The sequence below is a fragment of the Pteropus medius genome, unplaced genomic scaffold, assembly GCF_902729225.1.
Source record: "Pteropus medius unplaced genomic scaffold, Ma_sr-lr_union100, whole genome shotgun sequence".
Classification (NCBI taxonomy): Eukaryota; Metazoa; Chordata; class Mammalia; order Chiroptera; family Pteropodidae; genus Pteropus; species Pteropus medius.
In genome coordinates, this window is record NW_024352790.1 from 1,674,487 (window position 1) to 1,700,992 (window position 26,506).

Sequence of the window (26,506 nt, forward strand, 5' to 3'; positions counted from 1 at the left end):
AAAATGGCCAACATATAACATCTGTCCTCACCTAAGGGAGGTAAAAGCTTGGCAAACAAACAAACCAGAGAATTAGAGGGCAGACGACTAGAAGATTGAGTCTGAGAAAGGACTCCAGACCCTGTTTCACCTCCTTGTTAGGCAGTGTGAGGTAGGAGCGAGACGGTGGCAAAAAATAAGGTAGATATTATGTTTATTTTACAGTTAACTAAGGCTCAAAGAGGTTTGGTAATCTGCTCAAAGTCACACAGCCTTGACTGTGTGATTCTAGCCAGGATTGTTTGATCCCAAAGCCTGCGTCCCTGACCTGCACTGATGCCTCTTTAGACTCACAGTGGATCTTACACTTGTGGCCAGTTAGGAATTGGGGCCCAGCTTCAAAGTCAGTAGCGCTAACAAGTGATTTACAAAGTGGGCCGAATAACTAGGCAATGAGAAAAAACTAGTCATGAGAAGCAGTTTGAATCAAACAAAAAGAATGCTAAAAAGTGTCCCTCTGGGAAATTTAATGACTGTGTTAAAGCAAATACAGTGTCAACTAAGGGGTCTATAAGATTCATTCTAAAGTTTAAAAGGGAGAGGGAAAAAAGGCCAGGGAGTTTTATAAATTGACAGTTTTTAAGTATCCACTAAATGCCAGCCCTACACTACAAAATACAGTCCCACAAATATAAAGAACCGTGGACCGAAATGTGATAATGGAGAAAAAGTGAAAAACACAAAAACAAAGGCAAAATTTGAGCCAAGCAGCATCTACTGGGATTTAAAGGAGGAGAGAATGTCTGCTTGATGGGGATGGGCAGGTCATGCAAAAGGGAATGAAGTAAAGCAGTGAAATGTGTCGGGTGAGCATGTGGGGTCCCTTGCTGCCAGAGACAGGAATTTGACATCAAGGATTTGCCTGGCAGCCATCTGCTTATTGGAATTGGGAAGAAATATTTGTTTGGTTTGGTGCCACCGCCCAGTCTTAGGGATAGACACACATTTCTTTTCGCACCTCTTCTCATCTGACAACACAAAATAATTTTGTATCTAAAAACCTTGCTGGAAAGTAGAGTCAGAGAGATCATGTTAGCTTCACCGATGTAAACACAAGGGTAGAATTCTCGTCAACTGTACTTATTAAGCAGATCAGAATTTGAAATACTAGGTTGATCTTTGTGGTTTCGGCTCCCTGGTGATGACTTTCCCCCTTGCCTGCTTTCTCCCCAAGCACTACTGTGATGATCTGCATTTAGGTCTCTCTCATGTCACTTTTTTTAAAAAAAATGCTTTTACCCAAGTTGTTCCCCTGGTTTGCAAAGTTTCTCCATCAACCCATTCATTTTCCTGAACTCGAGTTGCAACACTCAGCTGAAATGTCACCTGCTCCACCTGAAACTCTGTCCCTGGCAGTTAGCAGAGTCCTTTTTTTGTTATGACATTTTGTATCTCCTCTGACGCAAATCTCCAAGTACTCTAACTGGGAGTAAATATGCAATCCCCTATGAGCTTGTAAGTTACTCAAAGACAGAAACCCTCTCCTTTGATTTCTTGTATCCTCATCTATCAGAGTGCTTTTGCACAAAAAACTGTTCGCTATGTTGGTAACAGAACAATGGGAAGGGATGCAGGTTTTGGCATCCCAAGAAATTGTGTAAGATTCAAAGGCTCTGCCACTGTTAGCTGCAGGCCTGTAGGAAAATTATATAACTTTTCTTATTCTAGTTCCCTACTGACATAAGAGTAATCCAATCTACCTTGCTGTGATGATTGAGATAATCTATACTCCTAGCTTTGTAGGAACTCCAAAAATGATAGTTACTATTCAACTGATTAAATAACGAAAAGTTTCCTATTGGGGCATCTGATGATCAAGTTAGTGTCTGAATTACTTTATTGTTTTAATTGTCCAGCCACGAGGTGGAGTGGAAGAAGGCCCTACAGTATTGAGAAAGGCTGGCCTGCTCGAGAAACTTAAAGAACAAGGTAAAATTTCAGTTGAAAGATGATCAGCCTTATTTTCTTCCCACTCTGAAGGAAGGAGCAGGCTCTTGCTAAAATGAGATGTGTCTGGAATGACATCTTGTACCACAGAATTACGGCACTGGCTATAGTCTTCCTATTTTTTTTTTTTTTTTTAAAGCAGCATATGTGGAGAATGCTCAATAAATATTGTTTATTTACTCAAGATTTTGTCTTTCCAGCCAGGCTATCGAATAAGAGAATCTGTGTGTGCAAGAACTGGGGCTGGGGTGTGTGGAAGGGGAGTGGGGGGTTGATAATGAAAGGCAAGGGGGAACAGGAAGTATGCTACCACAAGAGGACCCCTATTCGTAAGAGGAAATGAAACAGTAACGATATGTGTGTGCATACACATATACATAAATATATACGAGCTTGCAAATAAAAAAAATGATATGTACTTTAAAAGTATAGGCTAAAGAAAATGTCATCTTTCTGTACAAAACCCTGATGTGTCGGTGAGAATACGGATCAAGTGAAATCCTCAGATATTTCTGATGAGAATGCATAATGATACAGCTACTTTGAAAAGCAGTTTGGCAGAATTTTTTAAAAAATAAACATACACTTACTTTTTTACCCAGCAAATCTATTCCTAGGTACTTACCCAAGAGAAGTGAAAACATATGTCCACACAAAGCCATGTTTGTACTTGGAAGTTTGTTTGTAGCAACATTACTTATAATAGCCTCAAAGTGGAAACAACAAAATGCCCAACAACCTGACAATGGACAAATAAAAAGTAGCACATCCATACCATGGGATGCGTTGACTACTTTGATTGCAAGGGGCATGAAGGAACTTTGCAGGGAAATAGAAATGATCTAAATCTTGTTATGATGGTTGAAAGACTGTAGATATTTCTAAAACTCACTGACCAGTACACTTAAAATGAATACATTTTAGTAAATAAGAATTATACCTCATAAAGCTAACAACAACAACAACAAAAAGAGACCTCAGTAGAGAATAGAAGACCTGAATAAATGCACTGGTCTAGTCTCTCAGTTAACAAGTATCGTTGGGTCACATTTTATATCAGGTTAAATCTCTTGAAGGTTTTACTGAATCACGGATACACAGACAAGAATAAATACAATACACAATGACTAGTTAGTTCAGAACACTGAACTGAGCTCCTATCACAGTTTTATGTGGAGCTCTGTACCTTGAAGCCTAATACAGGGCCCTTTTAGGAAGTGCACTCAAGTCTTTAGGAATTTTGGGTTACCTTATTTTAAAAGTATTAGGCACCGGGGTAACAACATATTCTTATTTAATTCTGACAATACTACCATGAGGCAGGTACAAAGGACAGAGCATGGAGCCAAACTGCTTCAGCAGGTGACAGATTGAGTTGAAACCAAGGATTGTTAATAGAGAGTCAAGAAATTTAGAAAATATTGGTGTATTTTCTTCGGGGCATGCATAAATAGATAGATAGATAGATAGATAGATAGATAGATAGATAGATAGATAGATAGATAAATAGATAGATAGATAAATAGATATAGATAAATAGATAAATAAATAAATAGACAAATAAATAAAATGTTATTTTTTAAAAACTACTTCTTTATTACAAATGCAAAACATGTTTATTGTAGAAAAGTAGAAAGCACATAGAAGAGACAGACAGCCACTACCCATTAAGCCCAAACCAGGTTATCCCTGTTGTATCTACCAGCCTAACTGGATGGATTCAAGAAGTACTGAGATCCCAGTGCGCAGCAGGCACCGGTGTGCGGCACGGGTGAGATATCAGGCAAAGCAGACGTGGTTTCTACCTTCGCAACTTATACAGTCCTGATAGACTTTTTGTATCCTTATACTTTAGAACACCTATTTCGTAAATTTAATATCGTCCTGCACAGACTGTTTTGTAATCTTTATTTAGTAACCTGCAACATTTAATTTTAATTACAGAGTGTGATGTAAAAGATTATGGGGACCTGCCCTTTGCTGATGTCCCTAATGACAGCCCCTTTCAAATCGTGAAGAATCCACGGTCTGTGGGGAAGGCGAACGAGCAGCTGGCTGGTGTGGTGGCAGAAGTGAAGAGGAATGGAAGGACCAGCCTGGTACTGGGTGGAGACCACAGGTCTTGTGCAGTGATGATCTCTATGGGAATCTGACACAAATGACATAGAGGAAGTATAACCAAAACCATGGGAAGAGAGAAATATGGAGGGGAAAATTTATACGGATTTTTCTGCCTTAAAATTTTTTCACGGGCTACTACTTTATTTTAGAAACATAGACTTAACTATTTGAAATCTTTATTACAGCAGAAAATATATAAAATATGAATGAATTTCAGTAAAACAGCCGGCACAGGCTTACATTTCTAAATAAATAAGCACTGAGGAAATTCTCAGTCAGCTGATTGTACCTGATTACTGATAATAGGCACAACCCATGTAGGTCAACATTTAAAAGTGTTTTCCATTATAAAAGTAATAATCATTACAATTTTCGAAATACACACATATAAAAGAAAAAAACAAAAAACAAAACAGTGGTAATTGTAGTTCTCTAACCATTTCAACCAGAATTGAAAATCTGGCTTATTTCTTTCCTGCTACATTTTTTCCCTTGTACGATTTTGTTTAACAATTTTATGTGTTATCCTATGATTTGCCCTTAATCTATAGTACAATTTCCTTGTTACTTTATGATATATATAAGCTTTTACTGTTGCATATTTTTTCATTAAGGTATTATATCACTATATATATCCATATTGCCAGATATTAAGGTTATTTTCAAATTTTCACTATTACAAATAATGTGGCAAAGATAAATTTTGTGCATGAATCTTTTTAATGTTTACTCTCAAGGTCCCCAAATACATTACCAAAGGAATTATGATTAGATCAGGAAGTATAAACATGACGATGGCTCTTAATGCGAGAGTCAAATACTTCAGCCCCCTCAGTTTTTCCCTCTAGAGCTGAACTGTGACAAAACTGCAAGTATGAAACTGGGGCTCACTCTCTATTTTAAGTGGAAAATTTTTTTAATGGAAATTTTAAGAGTGGTGAAAAAGACAAGAAAATTAAAGGGAAAACAAACATCAAGCTGAATAAAAAATACCTGAACATCCAGGCATGATATCTCTCATTCAGAGAACTGAAAGGTTCATGATTCTCTGAGTGACACTTGAAACATTTGTGAGTGGGACAATACAGGCATTGTGTATAAAAAATCCTAATCTTCTAACTTATGTGTTGGATATTACTCAGCTGTTCCATTTAGGCAAACTTTCTAAAGCTTGGAGTGTTTAAGATGAACTCTGAGGGTTCTGGACCTGGCTAAGAGCCGGTGTCTAAGTGTGCAGCAGGAGAGTAGAAAGTACAAAGAGAGGATCTGAGCATTGAACAGTGAGCGAGCACCGGGATACGGCTGGCCGGAGTGGGTGTAACGGCTTCTGAGTGATGCTCCCCAATTGTAAAGCATTGGATTTTAAGAAAAATAGAAGGACTCTGTCATAATTCACTTGGGAGAATTAAGTATTTACTGAGATGAGAGTGCAGAAAATAAGCCTGCTTTAACTCTGAAAATGGAATAGTGTCCCATTCTAAGGAACTGCTTGCGGGGCTGGTGTTTTTATGCAAATTTAATTTTTGGTGAAAATATAATTTGCAATTTTGTTAGAAGGTGGTTTCTAAAAAAATTTACACATTTTTTAGTAATGCTTTGATGTGAATATAACTTGTTAGTAAGTATTAAGTGTAAGTAAGCTCTACTTTCTCTATGGTTATAATTATTTGGTTGGCATCTTCAATTTAAAAACCTACGAGAAAAATTAGCCACTTTGACGAAGAAAAATCAAGCAAAGCATTAAGTGAGTTAATATGATGTATGTAATAATATTGCAAACCTGATGTTCACACACACTTTTTCCTCTATAGTTTGGCGATTGGAAGCATCTCTGGCCATGCCAAAGTCCACCCAGATCTCTGTGTCATTTGGGTGGATGCTCACACCGATATCAACACTCCACTGACAACCACAAGTGGGAACTTGCATGGACAACCTGTGTCTTTCCTCCTGAAGGAACTGAAGGGAAAGGTAAAGGCTACTTGGTATTCTATTACAAAATAATAAACTTTAGCAGAAGTTCAGGAGGTGGCAGAACCTTTATGCCATCTTATTCTAGGTAAAATATCAAGTTGTTTTCTCGTAGCCAATAAGCAAAGGTTTGGTGGATAAATGTGGTGAGGCTCTATACTTCTACCTTCCTTGATAGTTTGCAAACTGACTTTATATATATCTTCCTTTTTGATTCTTAAACTGCCTTTTATAGTTTGTGGCAGAGGGTAATCCTTTATAAGCAAGTTAGCAGAGAGAGGTTCAAGGGTTAACCAACTTGCCCAAGCCAAGAGCCAGAAATAGCCTCCTAATGCCACCCTCTTTCTGCTACATGCCACGCAGTCTCTCATTCTTGCCAAGTGTCCCCTCCGCATCATAGGGCCTTTTCAAAAACGGAGTTTTAAAATGTGGATTACTATGGTTTGTTATTTAATCTCTTTATTGTGAGAAGCACATATGTAAATCATATGAGAAAGAACTACCTCCTTGTTCCCTAGTAACCTCTTTTCTCAAAGAAGGTAAAAGTCTAGAAGAAGATTTAACATTGTGGTTCATAATTTTTATTGACATGCTATATCAATAAAACAATTTTTATTGATACAACTATAGTTTATTGGTCTTTATAATGGTACTTGGGAATTCAACACTCTTATGTTAAATGCCCAGAAATAACATTTTCTGAATTGATGACCAAGTGATAGGTTTATACACTTGCAAAATGTGTATAAGCCAAGTCTGGCTCCAAGACATTTGAAGATCAACCAAAGGCTTGGTCAAAAATTTCCCTCAGTCACTCTGCACCATCTTCTGGATTCAGTCCGTACTGAGAAAGAGAAGTAAAGAAGGAATGGAAATAATGGAAGCACACTGATTCCTTTACAGAAGAGTTCTGGGAAAGCAGGGCACGGAGCAGTAAACACTGCCGGAAATGGTGCAGAGAGCAGTAAACAGTGACAAATGATTCAGATTTGGTCTGGGCCCAGGGTGAGGCTGGATAAGGCTGAAGCAACCAAGGATACCACAAGGCAACCAAGGATATACCACATTCTCTTCTAAATTCTGTATTGTCTTTTAATGATTTCCCCACATTTTATGTTCTAAATATAAGGACTATGCAATCCAGTAAGTGTCCTTAAGTTTCAGTGTAAGATTTGCTCGAGAAGCATATCCATAACCGAATGGAAACATTACAATTTTAGATTCCTGATGTACCAGGATTCTCCTGGGTGACTCCCTGCATATCTGCCAAAGATATTGTGTACATTGGCCTGAGAGACGTGGACCCTGGGGAACAGTAAGTTTATTCCTTGATGCAATTTATCTTCATTTTTGTCCTTTTGAGTGCTAGGTGCACTGACCAAACCAATAAGAAAAAATTATTTTAAGCACCAAGTCTATATATCTACATCTACATATAGTTTATATTATACACACACACATACACACACACAAATACATATGTACATACATATATACATATATATGTATTCAGATTTTTATCTTAGTTGACTTATTAAAATATATTGATATATACATACAGTTCACAGAACTTAAATATTTTATGTACCTTATCACACTGATCTTTTCTTTAAAAGGAAACAATGTATAAAGTCAGCCTCCTTATTAATTGTAGATTATCTTAATATCTCTACTTTCATAGCTACATTTTGAAAACTCTGGGTATTAAATACTTTTCAATGACTCAAGTGGATAAACTGGGAATTGGCAAGGTGATGGAAGAAGCACTCAGCTATCTACTAGGAAGGTATGATACGTGTATGTGTGTCCAACATAAATATTATTAAAAGAAGTTGCTATTGACACTAATCAATGTGTTATTAATAAAGCCTTTACGTAAAATCATGAAACTTCAGTAGGTTGTTACTTTTTATAAAATGGTAAAAACTATATTTACTAAATATTAAATCACAACTTTAAACTAAATTCCTTTCTCACCTCTTAAAAGAAAGAAAAGGCCAATTCATCTGAGCTTCGATGTTGATGGACTGGACCCATCTTTCACACCAGCTACTGGCACACCAGTCCTCGGAGGTCTGTCTTACAGAGAAGGTCTCTACATTACAGAAGAAATTTACAAAACAGGTAGGTATAAATCTGAGTGACTAAAGAAATAAGCATACACATGGCCAATATATATTTATACCCCAATATAAAAATCAAGCCCCAACTGACACTTCCAGAATGACTACCACATGATGCAATAACTAAAGTGGTTTCAATTGGTCACCATCTCTTTACACTCCTGGATAATATTTCAAAAATAGTGAATTTAAAATGTGAACTATTTAACAAATTACCTTATTGACATTTGTTGTTGTAGGGCTACTGTCAGGATTAGATATAATGGAAGTGAACCCATCTCTGGGGAAGACAGCAGAAGAAGTAACTCGAACAGTCAACACTGCAGTAGCGATAACCCTGGCTTGTTTTGGAGCTGCTAGAGAGGGTAATCACAAGCCTATGGACTACCTTAACCCACCTAAGTAAATGTGGAAACATTACATAAAAATTTCACAGCTAATGATATAATTAGCAAATTTAATAATTTACTTAAACTTAGACAGTTATCCTCTTAAAGATTTAGTGTTTCAGAAAAATGTTTTGCCTTAGTAAATATTAGTGCAATTAACATAAACTGTATCAATTCCCTTTTGGTGTGAAACTCAAGATTTGGAAATTTAAATTTTTTGTAAAATTAAAAGGCTTATATTTCCCACTTTGGTGGAAGACTTATCCTTAGAGAGAGACGTATACATTAATTCCCAAATAAAAATTTGCTGGCAGTAAAAATTATATAAACTCCCACACATAGAGTGGTATTCCTGATATCAAGAGATAAAACTACCCCACTTGAAAAGGGACCATACTTCCATGTTGTTCAAAAGATGTGATTTTTATAATAAACTCTTTATAATAATATTCTATCATGTCTACATGTTTCTAAATATATGCAAAACACACACACACAATAATACCACACACACACACACGCACACACACACACAATATCCTGTTAAAACTATTAAAAGAATTTTAAAAGCCAGTGAAATCATCATCCCTCAAACACTGTAAGACCTTGGTGAAACTAAATGCTCTGGCTCTGGTTTCTTCATCTGTAAAATGAGTAATCGCAAAGCGTGGGCAATCTCCAAGCTCATTAATGTTAGATGACCACATTTTACTTTTTCTAAACATCAAACATGATATTGTTTGTATTTGAAGCATGACTACCTTTTCAGAGGCAGAAGAAATCAAACTGCGCTGTTTCTAAAATCTGCTAATTCAGATAGGGATGTTACATAAATTATCTGTGATTTCCAAATACCCTACCCTTCACTCATTGCAATTACATATGACTCCTTAGCTGAAATCTTTAAACATCCTAAAAAACTCATGTTGGCCCTGGAATATAGTAAGGAGAGTAGAAAAAATAAACAAGTAAACTATAATCAAGACCAGGGAGCAAGTTCTCCTCCTCAACTTATAGAGAACACGAGTGAACTCTGTAATGAAGTAGGTTCCATGATTCATACTGTTATTACTGTAACAGTCATATATGTCAGAGCCTCTACTATGTGATTTTTCACATGCAGCCCAGAACTTTAAACCTAACTGTTGACACTACAGACTTTGTAAGATAAATATTTTACTGAATTACTTTTAGATAAGAGCAATTATGCTGGATCTTGCTTTAAATATTTTGTCCAATACAGCAACCACATGTGGTTCTCTAAATTAATTAAAGCTTAGAAAAATTTAAAATTCAGTTTCACATTTCAAGTGCTCAATATACACATGTAGCTACTAACTTCTGTATTGAATGGCACAGACACAGAATATTTCCATCACTGCAGAAAGTCCTCTTGGACAGAGTCACTTAAAGTTACTATTAATTTTCAAAAAACAAAAACAAAAACAAAAAACAAAAAAAACCACCCAAAACTTTCAGGGTATAATAAAGGTAATAAAGGCATCCCTCCCAGTACATTCTATACTCAAAGCTTCTGTCTTCTATTAATGTCTCTGATTAATAATAATTCTTTTAAGAGCCTATTTGGGGAAAACCATATTCCCATTATTTTTTAAGCTAGAGAGAAAAACAGAATTTTTAATAAATTAATTGGATTGTATGTCCATGTCCTTGAGAAAGTGATACTGATTATCATTTCTTTTATTCTATTTGTATAATATACTAGTATCATAATTATTCCCATTCTAGGATCTCAAAGCAATATATTTTTTGAGGTGGCAAGACAATATTAAGACTATGTTAAGAGTAATATGTGAATTCATTTCTAGCATAAAATTTCTGGAGAATTTAAACAATATTATTAGCCTAGAATAATTACTATACCATTATATAAACCATAAGCTGGACTTGCACGGCAAATAAAGATTTAGTGATTATGATAATATGAACCATGAAGAAGATAAAGGTCTAAGAAGAATGTATTTAGAAATAAAAATTTGAAGTATAGTTGGTTAAACTTCACTAATTAAAGAAAAATTAGTAAGTCTTAATTCCTAGGTCAATGTTAGTCGTCGACTATACTCTACAACCCATAGAAGCAGCCCAGTTCTCTGTTGTAACCCAGCCAGCACACTGCCAGGCACACAGCAGACGCTCATTCAAACTGAGTAACCAACTAGATAGTTTATTCATTCAACAGATTTTACTAATTATTTTACAAGTCTTTTACAATCTTAATGCCATTTCCCCCCAAAATTAACATTATGTGTCTCAAAATCTAATAAACCTTAAAGAACCAAAATGTACACAGTATTTAAAAAATAAATACTTAAACATTGTAAGATTATAAAAATTCAAAGAATCAGATCAGCTGCTAGGTGAGTTGGAACCTGGAAAACAATTTATTTTTAAAAACAGATTAGAGAATCACCATTTAAGTATTTTGTTAAGTTTATGCATTTCCAGCTATGGCATTTACTTACATGATTCCAACTCATTTTACACACTAAGTTCAAGTCCCAAGCAAAGAGAAAAAACGTGCTAATCTATCTCAATAGAAACATTAGCTCCTTTACTTGGAAATCTACGATAAAAATTTTAAGCCATTTAAAAATATAAAACTGTGTTTGCTTCTGCAATGCAATGAAATCTACGGTTCTTTACTTGACAAAAATCTCTTATCCCAAAGAGACAACAAAAGAGATTTATGTATAAAAGGATTTGTAGCAACCACTCTACATGTGTGGTGCCTTTAAAACAATGTATTTCAAGACGGACTAAGTCATTAATAATAAAAAATAAAAACGAAACCAATGGCTAGAATAAAAAAGACTGAGAATATCTAATAAATCATTTGATCACAGATATCTCCATGTTCCAAGGCAGCTCTAATAAATTCTTACGGATATGAACAACATGTAGCTCACTTGATCTCTTAGAGACAAGTATAGATAGGGAGATGAGAATTATGAGGTCTCAACAGATTCACCATTTGAATCAAAATAAAACAATCTGAACTTCATTGCTTCTACTACTTCACTTTGTAGTATAATCATGTTCAGATTTAATAGATTTGAGTCCACTTTCAAAAACTAATGTGTTTCCATTTTCACCACAGTACACCCTGACTTCACTGAGTTACTGGTAAAGACACTGGCACCTGATTAGACTGAGGTGCTGGAGACCCACTATTAATGGCTTGTGCAGGCACTGTAGAGGGTTCCATCTTGCTAATGTGTGTGATGAATCGAAGACGAAGTTTTAAAGCTGGTTTTAAATTACAGATAATCTTCTCTACCTAAGAAATAAAAAACACATTAAAAATATTTTAACTAGAGAACTTTAATTTCCCGCTTTTAAAAGAAGTGATTTACACTTATCCTGAGACAATAAACTAGGGAGTAGGGTAGATGAGAAGTTTCTCTATGTTTTGTGTTTTAACAAAAGCAGATACAATTATTTCTCTCTCATATGAGGAAAAACATGTGTTCTCTCACACACATTTATATATGTGTGTGTGCATGTGCATTATCTATATCTATCTATCTATCTATCTATGCATGTACTTATAAAAATATACCCATTTACCTAGCTAGCCAGTCATCCCACTGCCCAAAGCTCATACAGTTTACACTGGAAATATTACACATGCAACAAGTGATCATCTTTTTAAAATGCCATCTTCACAGAAAAACGAAGCATGGAGCACAATTATATTTTGAAGTTCTTTGAATAATGTATGACTGTAACATCTATCTATAAAGCTAATATTTTTTGGTCTTGATTTATACTTGGAATTCAAACTAAATAATATCAGATCTACCCTTACTGTGGGACCTCCTTCACTCATAATACACCTGTCTGGTCTTTTTAGTAGCCATACCAGACTGTTTCTTCCTAACGAGATTAGTGTTAATCAACTCCCCTAGATCTTTTTCAGATGTCTTGTTGCAAATATCAAGGGAGAAAAGTGTGAGAAATTATAACATAAGTATTTACTTTTAATACTATATCCAAAATAATATGCTCATGTAGCCTCAAAAGGTCTGATATCGATCATTTCCCCTTAAAAGAAAAAAAAATTAACACCCACTCACACAAAAAAATCTATCACCATATGTTCAAGTTTTCTAAACTAAACATTATTAAAAAATAATTAAGGTTAACTTACTTGCTCTTTTACACTATCCCCAGTAAACATATACTTCATATGATATAGGAAGTCACAGATGGGATCCATGTAATTTAAGTGGGCACTGCACTGGTCTACATTCAGCAACATGTCATAAAATGCCACACCGATCTATTAAACAAATAACATAAAATTATGTAAATGGTCAAAATGGTTCAATAATTGGGCACGATGCAGCTGGACTCCATTCCAAGACTGGCACAGAAGGATAACATATTTATTGAAGAAGTGTTGCTGATCGTACATTATCTATGCACTTGGGAGACACATGTCCTGCATTTGTAATGGAATCAATGGTGCTACAAAATGCCCCCAACAGGGTTTAAATGCAATTTCTACCTATAACTTAGTAATTTCTACCTATAACTTAGTAATTTCTTTTAAAATTAAGAGATAGACGATCTCTTTTCATGAAACCATCTCTCAATTTCTGGGAAAACTGCAATCTCAGCGATACTTTAGACTGTACCTTCTTAGTTCTTTTTGGTGGCTCATTCTTTACGATTCTATTCTTGGCTCATTTTCTCTGTGCTCTTGTTATAGGTGATTAACTTCATCTATTCCCATGATTTTAATTAATTCATCTGTACTATAGTAGAGGTTCTCAAATGCATTTCTCTATCCTTTACCTTCTTTTCAACCTTGATGATGGGTATTTCCCCCTGCATCTCTAATTCAACACATGCCACATCAAATTCATTATAAATTCACGGGCACACTGAGTTCTCTAAAATCTCTCTCAGGTCCTACTAAATTGATTTCACTACCAATGGTTATCATACACAATTTGAAAAATACTGGGGGAAAAAAAAACTAAATAGATCTTTAGAATTTAATTTTATCACAGAAAACACGGATTATATTTTTACCTCTATCATACACCGAGTTCTCTCTTGTTGAAATCTTTGTAAAAATGGTCCCACAAGATGATATACATACAGCAACTGGAATTCAGTTTTCACTATAGGAAGAAGTACTTCAGTAAGAAACCTAAAATTTGAAGATAAAAATTTCTGTGACTTGAAGTCAGTTGAATTGTTTGAATTTTGCTAACATAGCCTACCCAAGTATTTGCAAAACTTGTGATAATTTTTTTTAAATTCCTTTTAATTTTGGTAACATTTCTAATTAATCTCATGTCTCTCACTAGTTGCTATTTTCATTTGATTACTGAAATTCAGATTTAAAAGTCCTTTTAAAAGTAAAATTACTGAATGAGAAGTGAATTATTTGAAATAAAATAACCCATCTAATGTAAATGCCATTCTCAAGAAATCTGAATCTAATTAATGCCGATTTTATAGTCAAGATAAATAATCAGAAAAGAGGTTAATATCAGTTACTTCAAAAGGCAACTTTTGAACTATATTCTGGAAAAAGCATACAGTTGACTAAGCCTCCTTAAAATGTAATGGAAAAGTAGATACCAGATTATTACTTGCACAAATTAATTTTTCAAACAATTCTGAAATAAAAAAGTCTTTCTGATTATCTAGAAATTCTACTTAACTCTTCTTTTGCAAGTTGTTCTACTGAATGAGATATATAACATGTGTAAATGAAATTAAAAAAACAAAACAAAAACGAAATTAAAAAGTCAAATTTCTTTACAAAATCATAATACCTACTTGGGAATGAGAGAAAGTTGCCCAATGCTAGAATGGTGCCACACAGCATGCGCCAGAGCTAATGTATAGCTACAACTCATCTCGGAGTAGGACTGATGACAAGCAGTGAAATCAAAGAGGCGGAATGGATAGCCAACCCACTCTGTTTCAGATGTCAAGCTTGGACTGCTGATAACACTCACAATTTGATCATGAAGAACAATCCAATATGGCTCCTTTAAAACCAGAGGAAAGCCCAATGAAAAAGAGTACTTATCCAGTATCTCACCCACTATCCAATATCACGTTCCCAAGCCTAAAATAATAGCACTTTCTTATTCTTTAATGTTTTTTACTTATCTAGCTTGTGTCTTTGCGTACTAGAAATTTTAAAATCAAAACTGGATTGCTTCATAAGAAGTCAATATTGGAGAGAAGTGCCTGTGAGTTAGAGGGTTCTACACATGCATATGTCCTGTTCACTTAGTACCGGATATTTACTATACAGTATATCTACTTTAACAATTCTTACTATATAGACAATACTGGTACATATATATAACTCAGAAATAAATATATATATTTTGGAGATGTATAAGGAAGAAGTGATTCATAGTGGTGCATAATCAACAAGTCTGGGGAGCATAAGGCTAGACAATATTATTGACATTCAAAGATATCACAACAGAAAACTGTGTGGTGCTGATTAGACACATGTGGAGGTCACAGAAGAAAGACTTCACATGAGCAGAGAAATCAAGAAGGGTTCACTGAGAAAGCAGGCCTAAACTGGCAATGAATGAGTAGGCTTTGGAGAAGCTAACAGAAGAAAGAAGGGTTCTGGTTTAGCGTCTTACATATCAGAAGTACCTGAAACACATCTCAACAAGCATTATTTGCACAAGCAAAGGCTCTAGATAATAACATATTAAGTGGTCAAAAGTAGATCAGATTAAATGTAAAAACGAAGGTTGGATGGCTAAGGTAGGACCAATGGATATAGGAACCCAAAAGTCAGGTAGATTTAATTAGATTTGATGCAGAAGGCAAACAAAAAAGTCACTGTAGACTTCTGAAACAATAATAACATGAAAACTTAAAAAACATGAAATGCTTCATTAACTGCATGATGTCCTTGTACAAGGGCATCTTATTCTTTCAGCTGACAGGGAACAGCTACATTCCATTACTACATACAAACCACAATTCAACTCACTGGTAGGGCAGTGATGATCAATCCAATTGCATTCATCCATGCTGTAATGTTCTCTCTTGGCACTAAAGGCTGACTATAAGTGAGAAAAAAAGAATAAAAATGTGAAATTACAAAAACATTTTATACGGTTGAAAATGGACCTTATTTTGAGAACATATATAATTTGGGGACTAACAACTGACCTACTCCAACAAAACTACCAATAGATTTTTATTGAGTAAAAATATAATATACATACACACACAAAAATAAGGCTTTTTTGGGGGGGTTGTTTCCTTTAACAAATGGGTTGAAAGATTATTTCTGCTTATTTATATTTTTTCTTCTCTAATCATTAACCCTTACTTCACATTTGCCTCTAGGAAAGGAATCTTAAAAGATTGTCTTTAGTGAAAAGTTAACATTATTCCTAAATTAAATGCCAAACAGCTAATAAAGGAAAAAACTCAGGTCTTTTGACCCTGTCCAGGGCTCATTCCATTACACCTATATCACAAGAATAAGATCTGGAGCCAAAAGACAGTTACTATCTAATGTTTATCAGCTTTGGGACAACAGACTGTCTAAAAGCTCCAAATAAAATATCATTCTCTTTACAAATAAACAATGAATCCTACTGCACTCAACAGTATACATACCTTTTCAAGACGACATTGAGAAGAGCATTCCCAACTTCCTTGCCTGAAACAGCCAAGGCCATGAGCTCAACACAAGTAACATGCAGTGCATGGGCAGCTGGGTTAGGAAACTCATTGAATCTCCAGTCACAGTTTGGGAATGGACCCGGAGATTTGCCAGCCATAGGTGCAGATGATTAAAGCAATAACTATTTGATTATTTTGAGGTGAATGCTCATATTTGTATAATGCTTTATAGTTTTCAAAATGTTTCACATGTAAACATTTCATCTGATAATCAATTTATCTGATTATGAATCCTCAAGAAGTGATTTACCAGAGAGATTAAGAGGCAAATAATTCAAAACAAATACGAATAAGTTTGACGTGGCTGAAATGTATTGATAGCAACCATGTGACCAACCGTAAGGTATAAATAGTTGGTCTTATATAGGTGGGCTCTTATAACAGATATGATAGCTATAGATATGATACCTATAGCAACCAAAGTATTCCTAGGCTTTATCTACCTATTTCTTTTAATAGTTATAGGGAAATTAATATGAAAATTACTTTATAAGTAATTATTTTACTTCAGGAAACAAATTCCTTTGTGTAGGAAAATAAATCATGCCTATTAATGTAAAATTGCTCTACTTAGTAAATAGTGGCATGGTGTATAGACAAATTAAGTACAGTGTGCTGATAACACATGAAATCAAAATAAAGAAATAAAAATACCAATATGGCAGCTTTTTCACTAAAATGGAGAAAGTTTTATTATTACCTATTAATATTTTTAAAAACATTCAAAGATTTATTTAAAGCAACAAAATTCTGTTTTCTAGTAGCAAAGAGATGCATGTACTATAATACATAGTACATTTATTTAGAAATAGTATTGTTTTCTTTGAAACAAATCTTATAAGGTCTATTTTTAAATAGAAATTTTAATGGAGTAAATTTCTGCCTATCTGGCATGATACTGTTAATTTAAAATTTCAAAATCTTTACAGAAGTAAAATTAAAAATGATCTTTAAAAAACCTGAAGTTTTGGAATATGTAAAAATATTACCTTGAAAAGACAATATAGTCTACGTTCTCAGAAATCGACATACAGTTATTTCTAAAGAATCTGGAAAATCACAATAAAAAGGATATTATCGACCAGTCTGCCAATCAGTCTGCAATAGTAGGAGTCATCTGGGACCCAAGGATTGTCCTCTCGAGCATTCATAGCGCACTTCAGGTAAGTGTCACTTAGACACCAGCCCTGTGGTCGATTATCCTTGAGCGAGCCAATGATTGCATGGACAAGTTTTCGTTTGAGATACGCGCGTTCTCTCAGGTGCATTTCATAATAGTGCAGAGTATTATACAAATAAGTCACTGGACGATCTGCCAAGAAGAAAATAGGTCACCTAATGTTCATCTGGTTACTGACAACTGTGAAAAACGAATCTTGTTTTCATTGATGACCAAAAACCAACTCAGAGGATTATGAAACTACTTCACATGCTGGGCAATTGCAGACAATAAAAATTTTAATTTTAGGACAAGGTAGAAGGCTTCTAATAATTTAACATCTTGTATTTAAGGATATTCATTATACTCTGAGGTAGCAATATTGTGGAAATTTATCCTGAAAAATAACACATATGCAGAGAATATCACTGCAGCCCTGTTTATACTAGCAAAAGATTAGAACAGCCTAAATGGTCAAAAACAGGAGACTGGTTAAGTAAATTATCACATGTATGAGACAGATTTTTATGTACTGATACAAAATAATCAACCCTAATACATTATAAAGGTAGAAAAAACAAGGTGCAGAACGATGTGTATATATTAGTGGGAAAAAAACACCCAGAATATCTAAGGAAGGATACACAAGAAGCTGGTAACAGTGGTTGCCCCAGAGAAAGAAACTGGCTAGCTGGAGGACAGGGATAAGACCAACTACTGTTCACTGCACACTCTTCTGTACCATGTGCACTCATCACCTAATCCAAACAAAAAATGTTTTTAAAGGAATGCTCACTTGAACATGATAGCTAATCTGAAGTGCTAAAACACAATTCAGACTTCTTCATGGGAGGACGACATCTTAGATCAAGGACTAAGAAAAACTGCCCCTGAGATATATATACTTTGTCCCTAAAGTGACTGCTCTCATACTTCCACGCTTCTGTCACTGACTCTACCATTCACCAGTACCAGGCTTAAAACTTTATAGAGTTGACTTTGATTTCTTTCTTTTGATATTCTCCCCAAAACCAGTCAACCAAGTCCTATTCCTTCTTCCTTGACTATCTGTCTCCTCTTTCTCACTTCCAATATCATGATACTTGTTTAGATACTAATCATACAACCTGAACCTTTTGACGTAAGTCACTGAAACGGCTTCCTCCTTCCAAGGCATGCTGCCAACTACAACTGGATTTATATAAAATAAATGCTTTCCATTTACGCTTTCCATGCCATGACCTTACTCAATAACTTCTGGTTGACTCGATTATCTGCAGGTTATAAAATTAAAACTTCTCAGTATGGCACTGAAGGTGATCTACTGTCAGGTACAATATAAGAATGTTCAATTAGCCCAACAAGGCAATTATTTTCAAACTATCTTGTTTTTAATATCTTCATAATTTACCCAAAGGATTCCTTCTGCCTAATATGTTCTCTTCTCCTTTCTGTTTATACAAACCACATACATCACAGTTCAAATACTATCCATCCAAGAAGCCGGCCAAGACCCAATTAGTTCACAGTAACATCAGTCTGTTGTGAATGCATACTTTTCTCCTCCTATACTTATCTGGCAATTAATCACACACTGTGTAAAACGAGGCATCTCTTGTCAATCACTGTTTTTTTTTTTTTTGCTACTTAATACATTTGCTATGATTATTCATATTTTTATGTCGTCTATTTTATACTTCATGGTATCATTGCATAGCGTTTACCCTCAAAACATTTTTATTAAAAAAAATTAAAATAAAACTTTTAGAACCTCTATTACCCATATAGTCATGCCCAGCCTACTTTTGCTTATAGAGCTATTAGATGGAATTAAAATTTGAAAAAACTCACCATGAAATTTATATAAGCCTCCTAGGTGATCTAGTAGAGTCTCCAGTGATTTGGATACTGGAAGCAACTCTAAAAATCTGTGGATTACTATATCAAATACTGGAAGGAATCGAAGACACACATTTCCAAAATAGATGGGCAGATAGGGTGACTGGATCTGCACAGGAGGATCAACCTGCTCTGCCAGGCCCTCAAAATACAGCTTCTCTGGATATTTCTGTGGAAATGAGGAAATTGTGAATGTTTAGAGCATCTTTTAAAAAATTGTTATTCTCTTTTTAAAAAAGCTAAATAAACTTGCCATTTTTAAAGGAATACGAAACCATGTTTGCTCTTACAACGCAGTGAAATCTTTTACTTAACAAAAATAAGTCTTTTACTTAACAAAAATATCTTATCCCAAAGATACACCAAAGAGATTCATGTATAGAAGGATCTGTAATAACTCTTTTCATTTTATATTGTAAGTACCCATGTCTACTAACACTGCAGTTTTACTTTATTCTTAACTTCAGAGATATTCTAGAACCTTGAAGAAGTTTAAAGAACTAACTTACTTCCATACAGACCAAAGAGAAGACAATAGAAACAAAGAGAAAACAGCCAAACCTATTAGCCAAACACTGGAGTATGGCTAAAAAGGATTAACTAAAGCACTAATTTGAATTAGTACCTTGTGATAATTCATGTGCTTGGTGTGCCAGTCGTTCTGTAGCCAGTGCTCTGGGGAATTTTCCTTCACAAAGTCACTTACTCGGTTTCTAAAATCATTTGGTTTGAGTAACAGCAACTGAATTATGAAATAACAAACCTGGGCTTCATTGCCTTCATGACTACGCATGGCCTTTGGAGAACAACGGAAAAATTATATGAAAATGCCCAATCTGTGCAAAAGCATGGCTCTGCCACTTGACAGTCTAAATCTGAATACAGTAAAATCTTACTATATCTTTATTTTATCCTTTTCTTTTATTGATTTATAGATTTACATTTTTTCCCCTAGTAGATTACAACTATCTTTATATTTATATCTATGCTCCACAGCTAAGAGGTTAATGTTAACCAACTAAGCCACCTCAAATATCATCACCATAGCATTATCTGGCCTGGTTCAGTGTTTTTTTTTTTTAAATTTTACTGAAATAGATATTAAAGTCAGGAGAAAAAACCATTTGGGGAATACCGGGTAGTTATAAGAAACATTCGGTTATGACTGTGGCTACTAAATTGTACAAAAACGGTTATTAGCACTGTAAAAGAATGCAGTGACTTTTTACAACTTCCTGCCTCTAGTGGGAGATTTTGAGAATCAACTCAGTGTCTAACTGCTTGTACTTTTAGAGCATCACAAGTCTAGGACCATGTCTGTCTTATTTACTCTATACTTTCCATGCATGGAACGTAGTAGACATTCAATATATAGTCATTAAATGAATGAATAAAAAAATTGGGAAATCTCTAGTTCTTTAGGGAAGTGATAGCAATGTTTGATATAGTATAAATTTATCATCTTTAGAAGCAAAATAGAGTATATCAGCACAAAATCCATCAGTCACACACCCTGACCCAAAAGGGAAAGAAAAGCTTTGAAACTTATTCTTAAGTAAGCATATTCTTACCAGGCAGAGAATTAATCTGTCCAGTGTAACGATGTTGTACTTCCATACCATATCATTAAGAATTTCAATGCATTTGTTGAGTTGCTGACCTCCAGCTGATGTAGAGAACTCATATACCAAGAAATCTGCAAATGTTCTCACATGGGCTACTAAGGCCCTGGCTCCAATTCTTTCTAAAACTCTGGAAAGCAGAGAGTGAAAAATACACTAATGTATGGTAATAACGGTTGGACAAATGGAATGCAGATCTAGGTTTTTGGCTTACCTATAGCCAATCTGATTAATATGATCTGTGTCCAAGAGCATTTTCCAGAGAAGACAAAGGAAGAGAGGAGGAGAGCCTTGCATAGAAAAGTGGGTAATTATGTCATTTTCATTGGTCATTGACTTCCACTTCCGATACTCCTCCTCCACATTTTTTTTCAGATTAAAACGACTTTCCTGAGGTACATTATTTTGTTGGAAGAATGCCTAAAAGGAAGACCAGAAGTTTATTTAAATGGTTGTAGGAAAAAGACCATTGGCTATAGAGTCAAGAAACCAGTTCTAGGCTTGACTGTGACATTAATAAACTCTTGGTGACCTCAAACGAAACAGTAATCAAGGCTCGAATTTTATCTATAGTGGGGAAATATGCAGGTTTGACTAGATTATCACTAAGATTCCTTTCCTATATGTCCTAAGCAGAAATTCCAAGCAAGCCTGAATTCAGTTTCTTCAATCATGATACTTCTGCTCACCTCTGATTAAAAAAAAAAATCACGTGCCCTTTGGTTATATATTTTAGTAGCTCTATAAGGAAAATTTATTGTATTAGCCCAATGGTTCTAAGAATATGGTCCCCAAACCAGCAATATCAGCATCATCTGGAACCTGAAAGAAATGCAAATTCTTGGGCCCCATCCCAGACCTATTGAATCAACAGCTCTGCAGTTGGGGCCCAGCCATCCTTATCTAGATAAATCCTCCAGGAGATTCTGATAAGTTTGAGAACTAATGCTCTAGCCCTAAAAGAAGTTAGAGAAAACAGATGTTTATTATGTCTAAAATTGTCTCTGAAAGTAGAAGACATCTGAGGTTTATCTTTTTCCAGATTGTAAAGACCGAGCTTATAGGTTTTTTCTGTGTGATTTTTTAATCCACTCGAGAGTAGCACATGTGCCTTTTGTGAAGCTCCAATAAATTGTATTTCTCCCATTTCAGTTCTATGAGAGAAAGAATTTCTCAGGTAATGTACTAATTCTCAGATTTTGAAAGTGTTAACTAATAAGATGAAATCATAATAATTAAAATATCCAGTCTTAGAATAGGACAAAGAAAAACTCAAGATTTTGGAATGACAAAGACATATTTTTTTAAATAAAACTAATTTTCTATGGCTGTCACCAAAATTAACTCTCTAGAATAACACTATAAATGGGAAGAATGATTTCATATATATTCAATATGTAACTGAAGACTAAATTACCTGTAGTGGGCCTGGAAAACAGCTAAGAGTGTGTGAAGCCCAATTATGAGGAGTAAAACTCATGATGGTCTGAAGTATGTCTTTACACCAAGTTCCCTGAATTGAATCAGAGCCTGTAAAAAAATCTAAACATAACAAAAAGATGTAATCCAGATACAAATGATCATATTCACAATTCATAAAAAGATCATAAAGAAAGTCAGAAACCATCATGTATAATCAGAGAATTTCACTGCAGTGCATTTACTGATTAAATAGTAATATTCAGCTTAGGACCTAAATTTGAATGTATGAAAAACCACACTGGTAAATATAAATACAGTTAGTGAAAAGACAAAAGACATCTGGAGTCTCTCTTTTTTTTAAGTTACAGAGCACCAATGATACAGCAGTTGTACAGGCCCATCACGATTACTCATTTAGTTCACTCTGGCAATAAGGTATTAACATTCTTTTGAGCCCTGTGGATAGAATTAAGGAAGTAGGTATCTTTTCTGGCGGTTGGTTCAAATGGCTACAGACTACAAGTATAACTCCCCAAACCAAAAAGATTTATGTAAAATAAGATAGTTTATACAAATGTATTTGAGGCTGCTAAATTCAATAACTATTTCTTTAATAGTAGTTCTCGAAGTGTGGTCCCCAATATCCTTTCAAGGATTTAATGAAGTCAAAGCTATTAAAATAATAATATTAAGATATCATTGGCCTTTTTACTGTGCTGATATGTGCACTGATTGTGCAAAGGCAATGATGAGTAAAACTGCTGGCCCTCAGAACAAATCCGTGGCACCAAACTATACTAATAGCCAATGTAATCTTTACCACTATACACTCGCAGTGAAAAAAACAAAGTGCCAATTTCACTTGATACCCTTAATAAAGTAGTAAAAAAAAATTATATCACAGCCCTTAAGCATACTTATTTTTAATGCTGTGTGATAAAATGGAAGTATGCATAAAGCGTTCCAGCTACACACCAAAGTAAGAAGAGTATCTTGAGGAAAAGTACTTGTCAATTGAGTATACGGTTAAATTATCTCTTTTTTTCATGGAATTCCAATTTTACTTGAAAAAACATCACACAGAAAACTGTAGTTATTCAGACTTGGGCATTAAGCAGACATTTTCTTGAAAATTAACAAAAGAAGACTGTCATTTTAAGAAAAATAAATGGCTGCATCTTTTATCAATGATAATATTTGACCCTTGAAGTGAAAATCACAAGTTTGGAAATCTTGTATTCACTACCATGAGCCTGATAGCATTCCAAAACTTGAAGACTGCTAATGAAATTTGTAGTGATAGCAATAAATGTAATTTTAAGATACTGTATAATGAAATGCACCAAGATTCACAAATCTAGGTAACTAAGTGAACCAATGTTTTCCAAAAAACCAATTCATAAAGTTACAAAATAAACATGGATTAAAAAATCTATTAAATGTACAAAACAGATCCATGGATTATAATGTAACAAAGTCCAAAATGTTCACTGATAGGCTTTTGCATTCCACATTGCAACTAACGTTTAAGATCCTTGTTCACTTTCCTGTGACATTGAAGAATACTCACAACTAGCTGAAAAAGCTATTAAAATACTCTTCTTTCCAACCTCATTCTTTACTTCTACTAAAACAACATATTGCAATAGATGAAATGTAGGAGCAAATATGAGACACCAGGCAATTTCCTTTACATCAGACATTAAAGAGATGTAAAAAATTAAATGACAGCACCTCTTCTGACTAAAGTTTTGTTTTAGAGAATAGAGAGTATTTTTCATAAATATATGTCATTCATGTTAACATCTAATAAGTCTGTTATTTTTAAATGAATCAAATATTTTAAAAAACTGCTATTTTAATATCTAATAAAGTAAATATCAATAGATATAACCCATATAACAGAAAATCTTAGGAATTTCAATTATTTTTTTAAGAGTGTAAAGTGGTCCTGAGACCAAAAAACTCAAGAACCAGTACTGAAAAATGATGTAAGATGGCTAAAAACTGATGCTCAACCTAGTTAAAATGACAGTACACAGAAGAACCTACATTAATGACTGAAATGATGAAGATAACAAAATAATTGTTTTTTCTTGAACAAATGAAAGGTATCTTTTTAGAATGTTATCCCCTTAATAATCAGTTGTTGGTGGTGGGCAGTCACTGTACCTGTTACGTGAGTTGCTCTAGCTAAAGTCAATATCAAGGCTCGGTTCAGTTCTTCAGATTCTGCAGACAGCACCGTTTTGGGATCGCTAAGGAAGCGTGTAAACTGTGGTTGTACCTCTGAGCTACCTAACGCTGTTATAAGTCTGAGTGCAGTGCTCTCAACACTGAAAGGTGAGGAAACAAAAAGAAACATGAAAAAGTTAACTCGCATATAAATTTCATAATTATATAGAATTAAATCTAATTCTAGGTTAATTATAATGGAAAAACACGCAAACTATAAATTTCCCTTCTTTGTTTAGAAATAAAAAATTCCTCTTTTGTGTGAGATGAGCTTTGCTTAATTTGTTTTAAAAACCCGAGGTGCCAAATTTTATGGTGTAAACCGCCTGACAATTTTGCACATTTGAAAAAGATAGCTTGCAGCCTGTAGGACTAAAAAAATTCACTTGAATATATAGCATTTCAAACATTACATTATTTTTATGGGAATATATTTTCATCTAGAGCAAAATCAAAATAACATGATATTTTAACCATAATCTGAAGTATATTTAAATCCAGTATTCTAAATAGTTCAGTTAGAACATAATGTCAAAAGCCTTGGATGTACTTATTCTCTGTCCAAAGATTCCAAAGCAAGGACTCCACTATCTTAGTAAATTTATGTTTAAAAAGCTAGACTCTATTCATTCTATACTGGAAATGAAATACTCCAGAAGCAGGAGTTCTATGACAAATGAATAAAAAAGTATTAAAAGGTAAAGGATTATGTTCCCTGTCTTCAACAAAGTTTCAAACAAATCTTAATGAAAGACATTTTCCAATGAGCTCACCAGAGATGGAGCTGGTTCTGGTTTGTTTGTGCAACTGCTGCCAAAGTATGAAGATGACTCAAGAGCTGAACTCTGTAATGAGGCTGAATGTGGTGCATCCGGTAGCTGAACATCTCAAGAAGTGTGTGTAAGATCCCCCAGGCATGAGACTTAAAAACAGTTGGTAAAAGCTGACCTTGAGGAACAAGTTGGTTTAAGACACCAATTACTAAAAGTTGTGTATTAAAAGATATCTGAAGAGAAATCATACTGCGTAAAATCTATGTGAAGATTTGATTGTGAACACACATAAACACACAGACATACACAGATACAGTTTTCAAAATTTCTTCATAACTTCTACTTTAATTGTAATAATCCAGATCATAATTATAATATCAAGTTTGCTTTATTTTTTCACCCTGGAATTTGACAACTGATACTCAAGTTCATCTGGAAAAACAAAATAAGACACAAGATATGAAAAAAAAAAAATCTAACCTTCCTCACTTGATATCTTTTAAATTATTTTTATAAAGTTAATATTCTTAATCATTTGAAGCATGAGGATCACTTTTTAACACAAAAATTGTATCACATCTGCTCTTATTCCCTCCTTCCTCCCAAGAAAGTTTTATTCAACTCTCAATTATCTGATAAGAAGAGTAACTATAGTTAAAATTAAAATTATACTGTATTGGTAAAATGTTAGAATTACCATGAATCAGAAAAACACTTCTATATTAGAAAGTACTTATTATTTAGAACTGCCTAATAATTAACAGACAGTATAAGCTGTCTGCTGCAATGCAGGAAAACTTCTTCCATATTGCCAGAGAGTACTCATTGCTGCCCCAGGAGCAAACCAGTAAAAAAGGCAAATGAGACTATGATTCTTGCATGAGGACAGTGACCATGTCTGTTCTGCTGACTGTAGCCCAAGCATAATACCTTTTTCTTACCATAACTTTATTTAAAAATGCAGCTCATTCCCCTGATTCTTACACTTCCTATCCCTCTTCTTTACTTCATTTTTCTCTATAAGACTTATTACCCGACATTCCAATTTCATTTATTTACTTTTTTATCTCTCTTATTAGCAGGTAAT

At 34.4% G+C, this 26,506-nt stretch overlaps 2 protein-coding genes across 4 annotated transcripts in view; one reads left to right on the plus strand and one right to left on the minus strand.

Moving 5' to 3' along the window:
* The window catches only part of ARG1 (arginase 1), a 10,861-nt gene extending 1,824 nt beyond the window's left edge, over positions 1 to 9,037 (plus strand). Inside the window, exons 2-8 of the mRNA XM_039849946.1 lie at positions 1,896 to 1,968; positions 3,931 to 4,105; positions 5,919 to 6,078; positions 7,299 to 7,393; positions 7,760 to 7,864; positions 8,066 to 8,202; positions 8,441 to 9,037. Of these exons, the coding sequence (XP_039705880.1) occupies positions 1,896 to 1,968; positions 3,931 to 4,105; positions 5,919 to 6,078; positions 7,299 to 7,393; positions 7,760 to 7,864; positions 8,066 to 8,202; positions 8,441 to 8,607 (912 nt within the window). The 3' untranslated portion in view covers positions 8,608 to 9,037. The remainder of the gene's footprint in view (positions 1 to 1,895; positions 1,969 to 3,930; positions 4,106 to 5,918; positions 6,079 to 7,298; positions 7,394 to 7,759; positions 7,865 to 8,065; positions 8,203 to 8,440) is intronic.
* Positions 9,038 to 10,771: 1,734 nt separating this feature from the next.
* The window catches only part of MED23 (mediator complex subunit 23), a 38,115-nt gene continuing 22,380 nt past the window's right edge, over positions 10,772 to 26,506 (minus strand). Inside the window, exons 16-29 of one of the 3 annotated variants that reach the window (XM_039849941.1) lie at positions 25,420 to 25,594; positions 24,584 to 24,747; positions 22,407 to 22,531; positions 21,204 to 21,409; positions 20,939 to 21,119; positions 19,993 to 20,163; positions 19,320 to 19,536; positions 17,385 to 17,621; positions 16,244 to 16,409; positions 15,606 to 15,678; positions 14,411 to 14,625; positions 13,652 to 13,772; positions 12,762 to 12,893; positions 10,772 to 11,888 (exon numbers count right to left, since the gene is read on the minus strand). In XM_039849941.1, the coding sequence (XP_039705875.1) occupies positions 11,721 to 11,888; positions 12,762 to 12,893; positions 13,652 to 13,772; positions 14,411 to 14,625; positions 15,606 to 15,678; positions 16,244 to 16,409; positions 17,385 to 17,621; positions 19,320 to 19,536; positions 19,993 to 20,163; positions 20,939 to 21,119; positions 21,204 to 21,409; positions 22,407 to 22,531; positions 24,584 to 24,747; positions 25,420 to 25,594 (2,351 nt within the window). In that variant the 3' untranslated portion in view covers positions 10,772 to 11,720. The remainder of the gene's footprint in view (positions 11,889 to 12,761; positions 12,894 to 13,651; positions 13,773 to 14,410; positions 14,626 to 15,605; positions 15,679 to 16,243; positions 16,410 to 17,384; positions 17,622 to 19,319; positions 19,537 to 19,992; positions 20,164 to 20,938; positions 21,120 to 21,203; positions 21,410 to 22,406; positions 22,532 to 24,583; positions 24,748 to 25,419; positions 25,595 to 26,506) is intronic. The other 2 variants (XM_039849940.1, XM_039849942.1) reach the window with 2 other exon arrangements.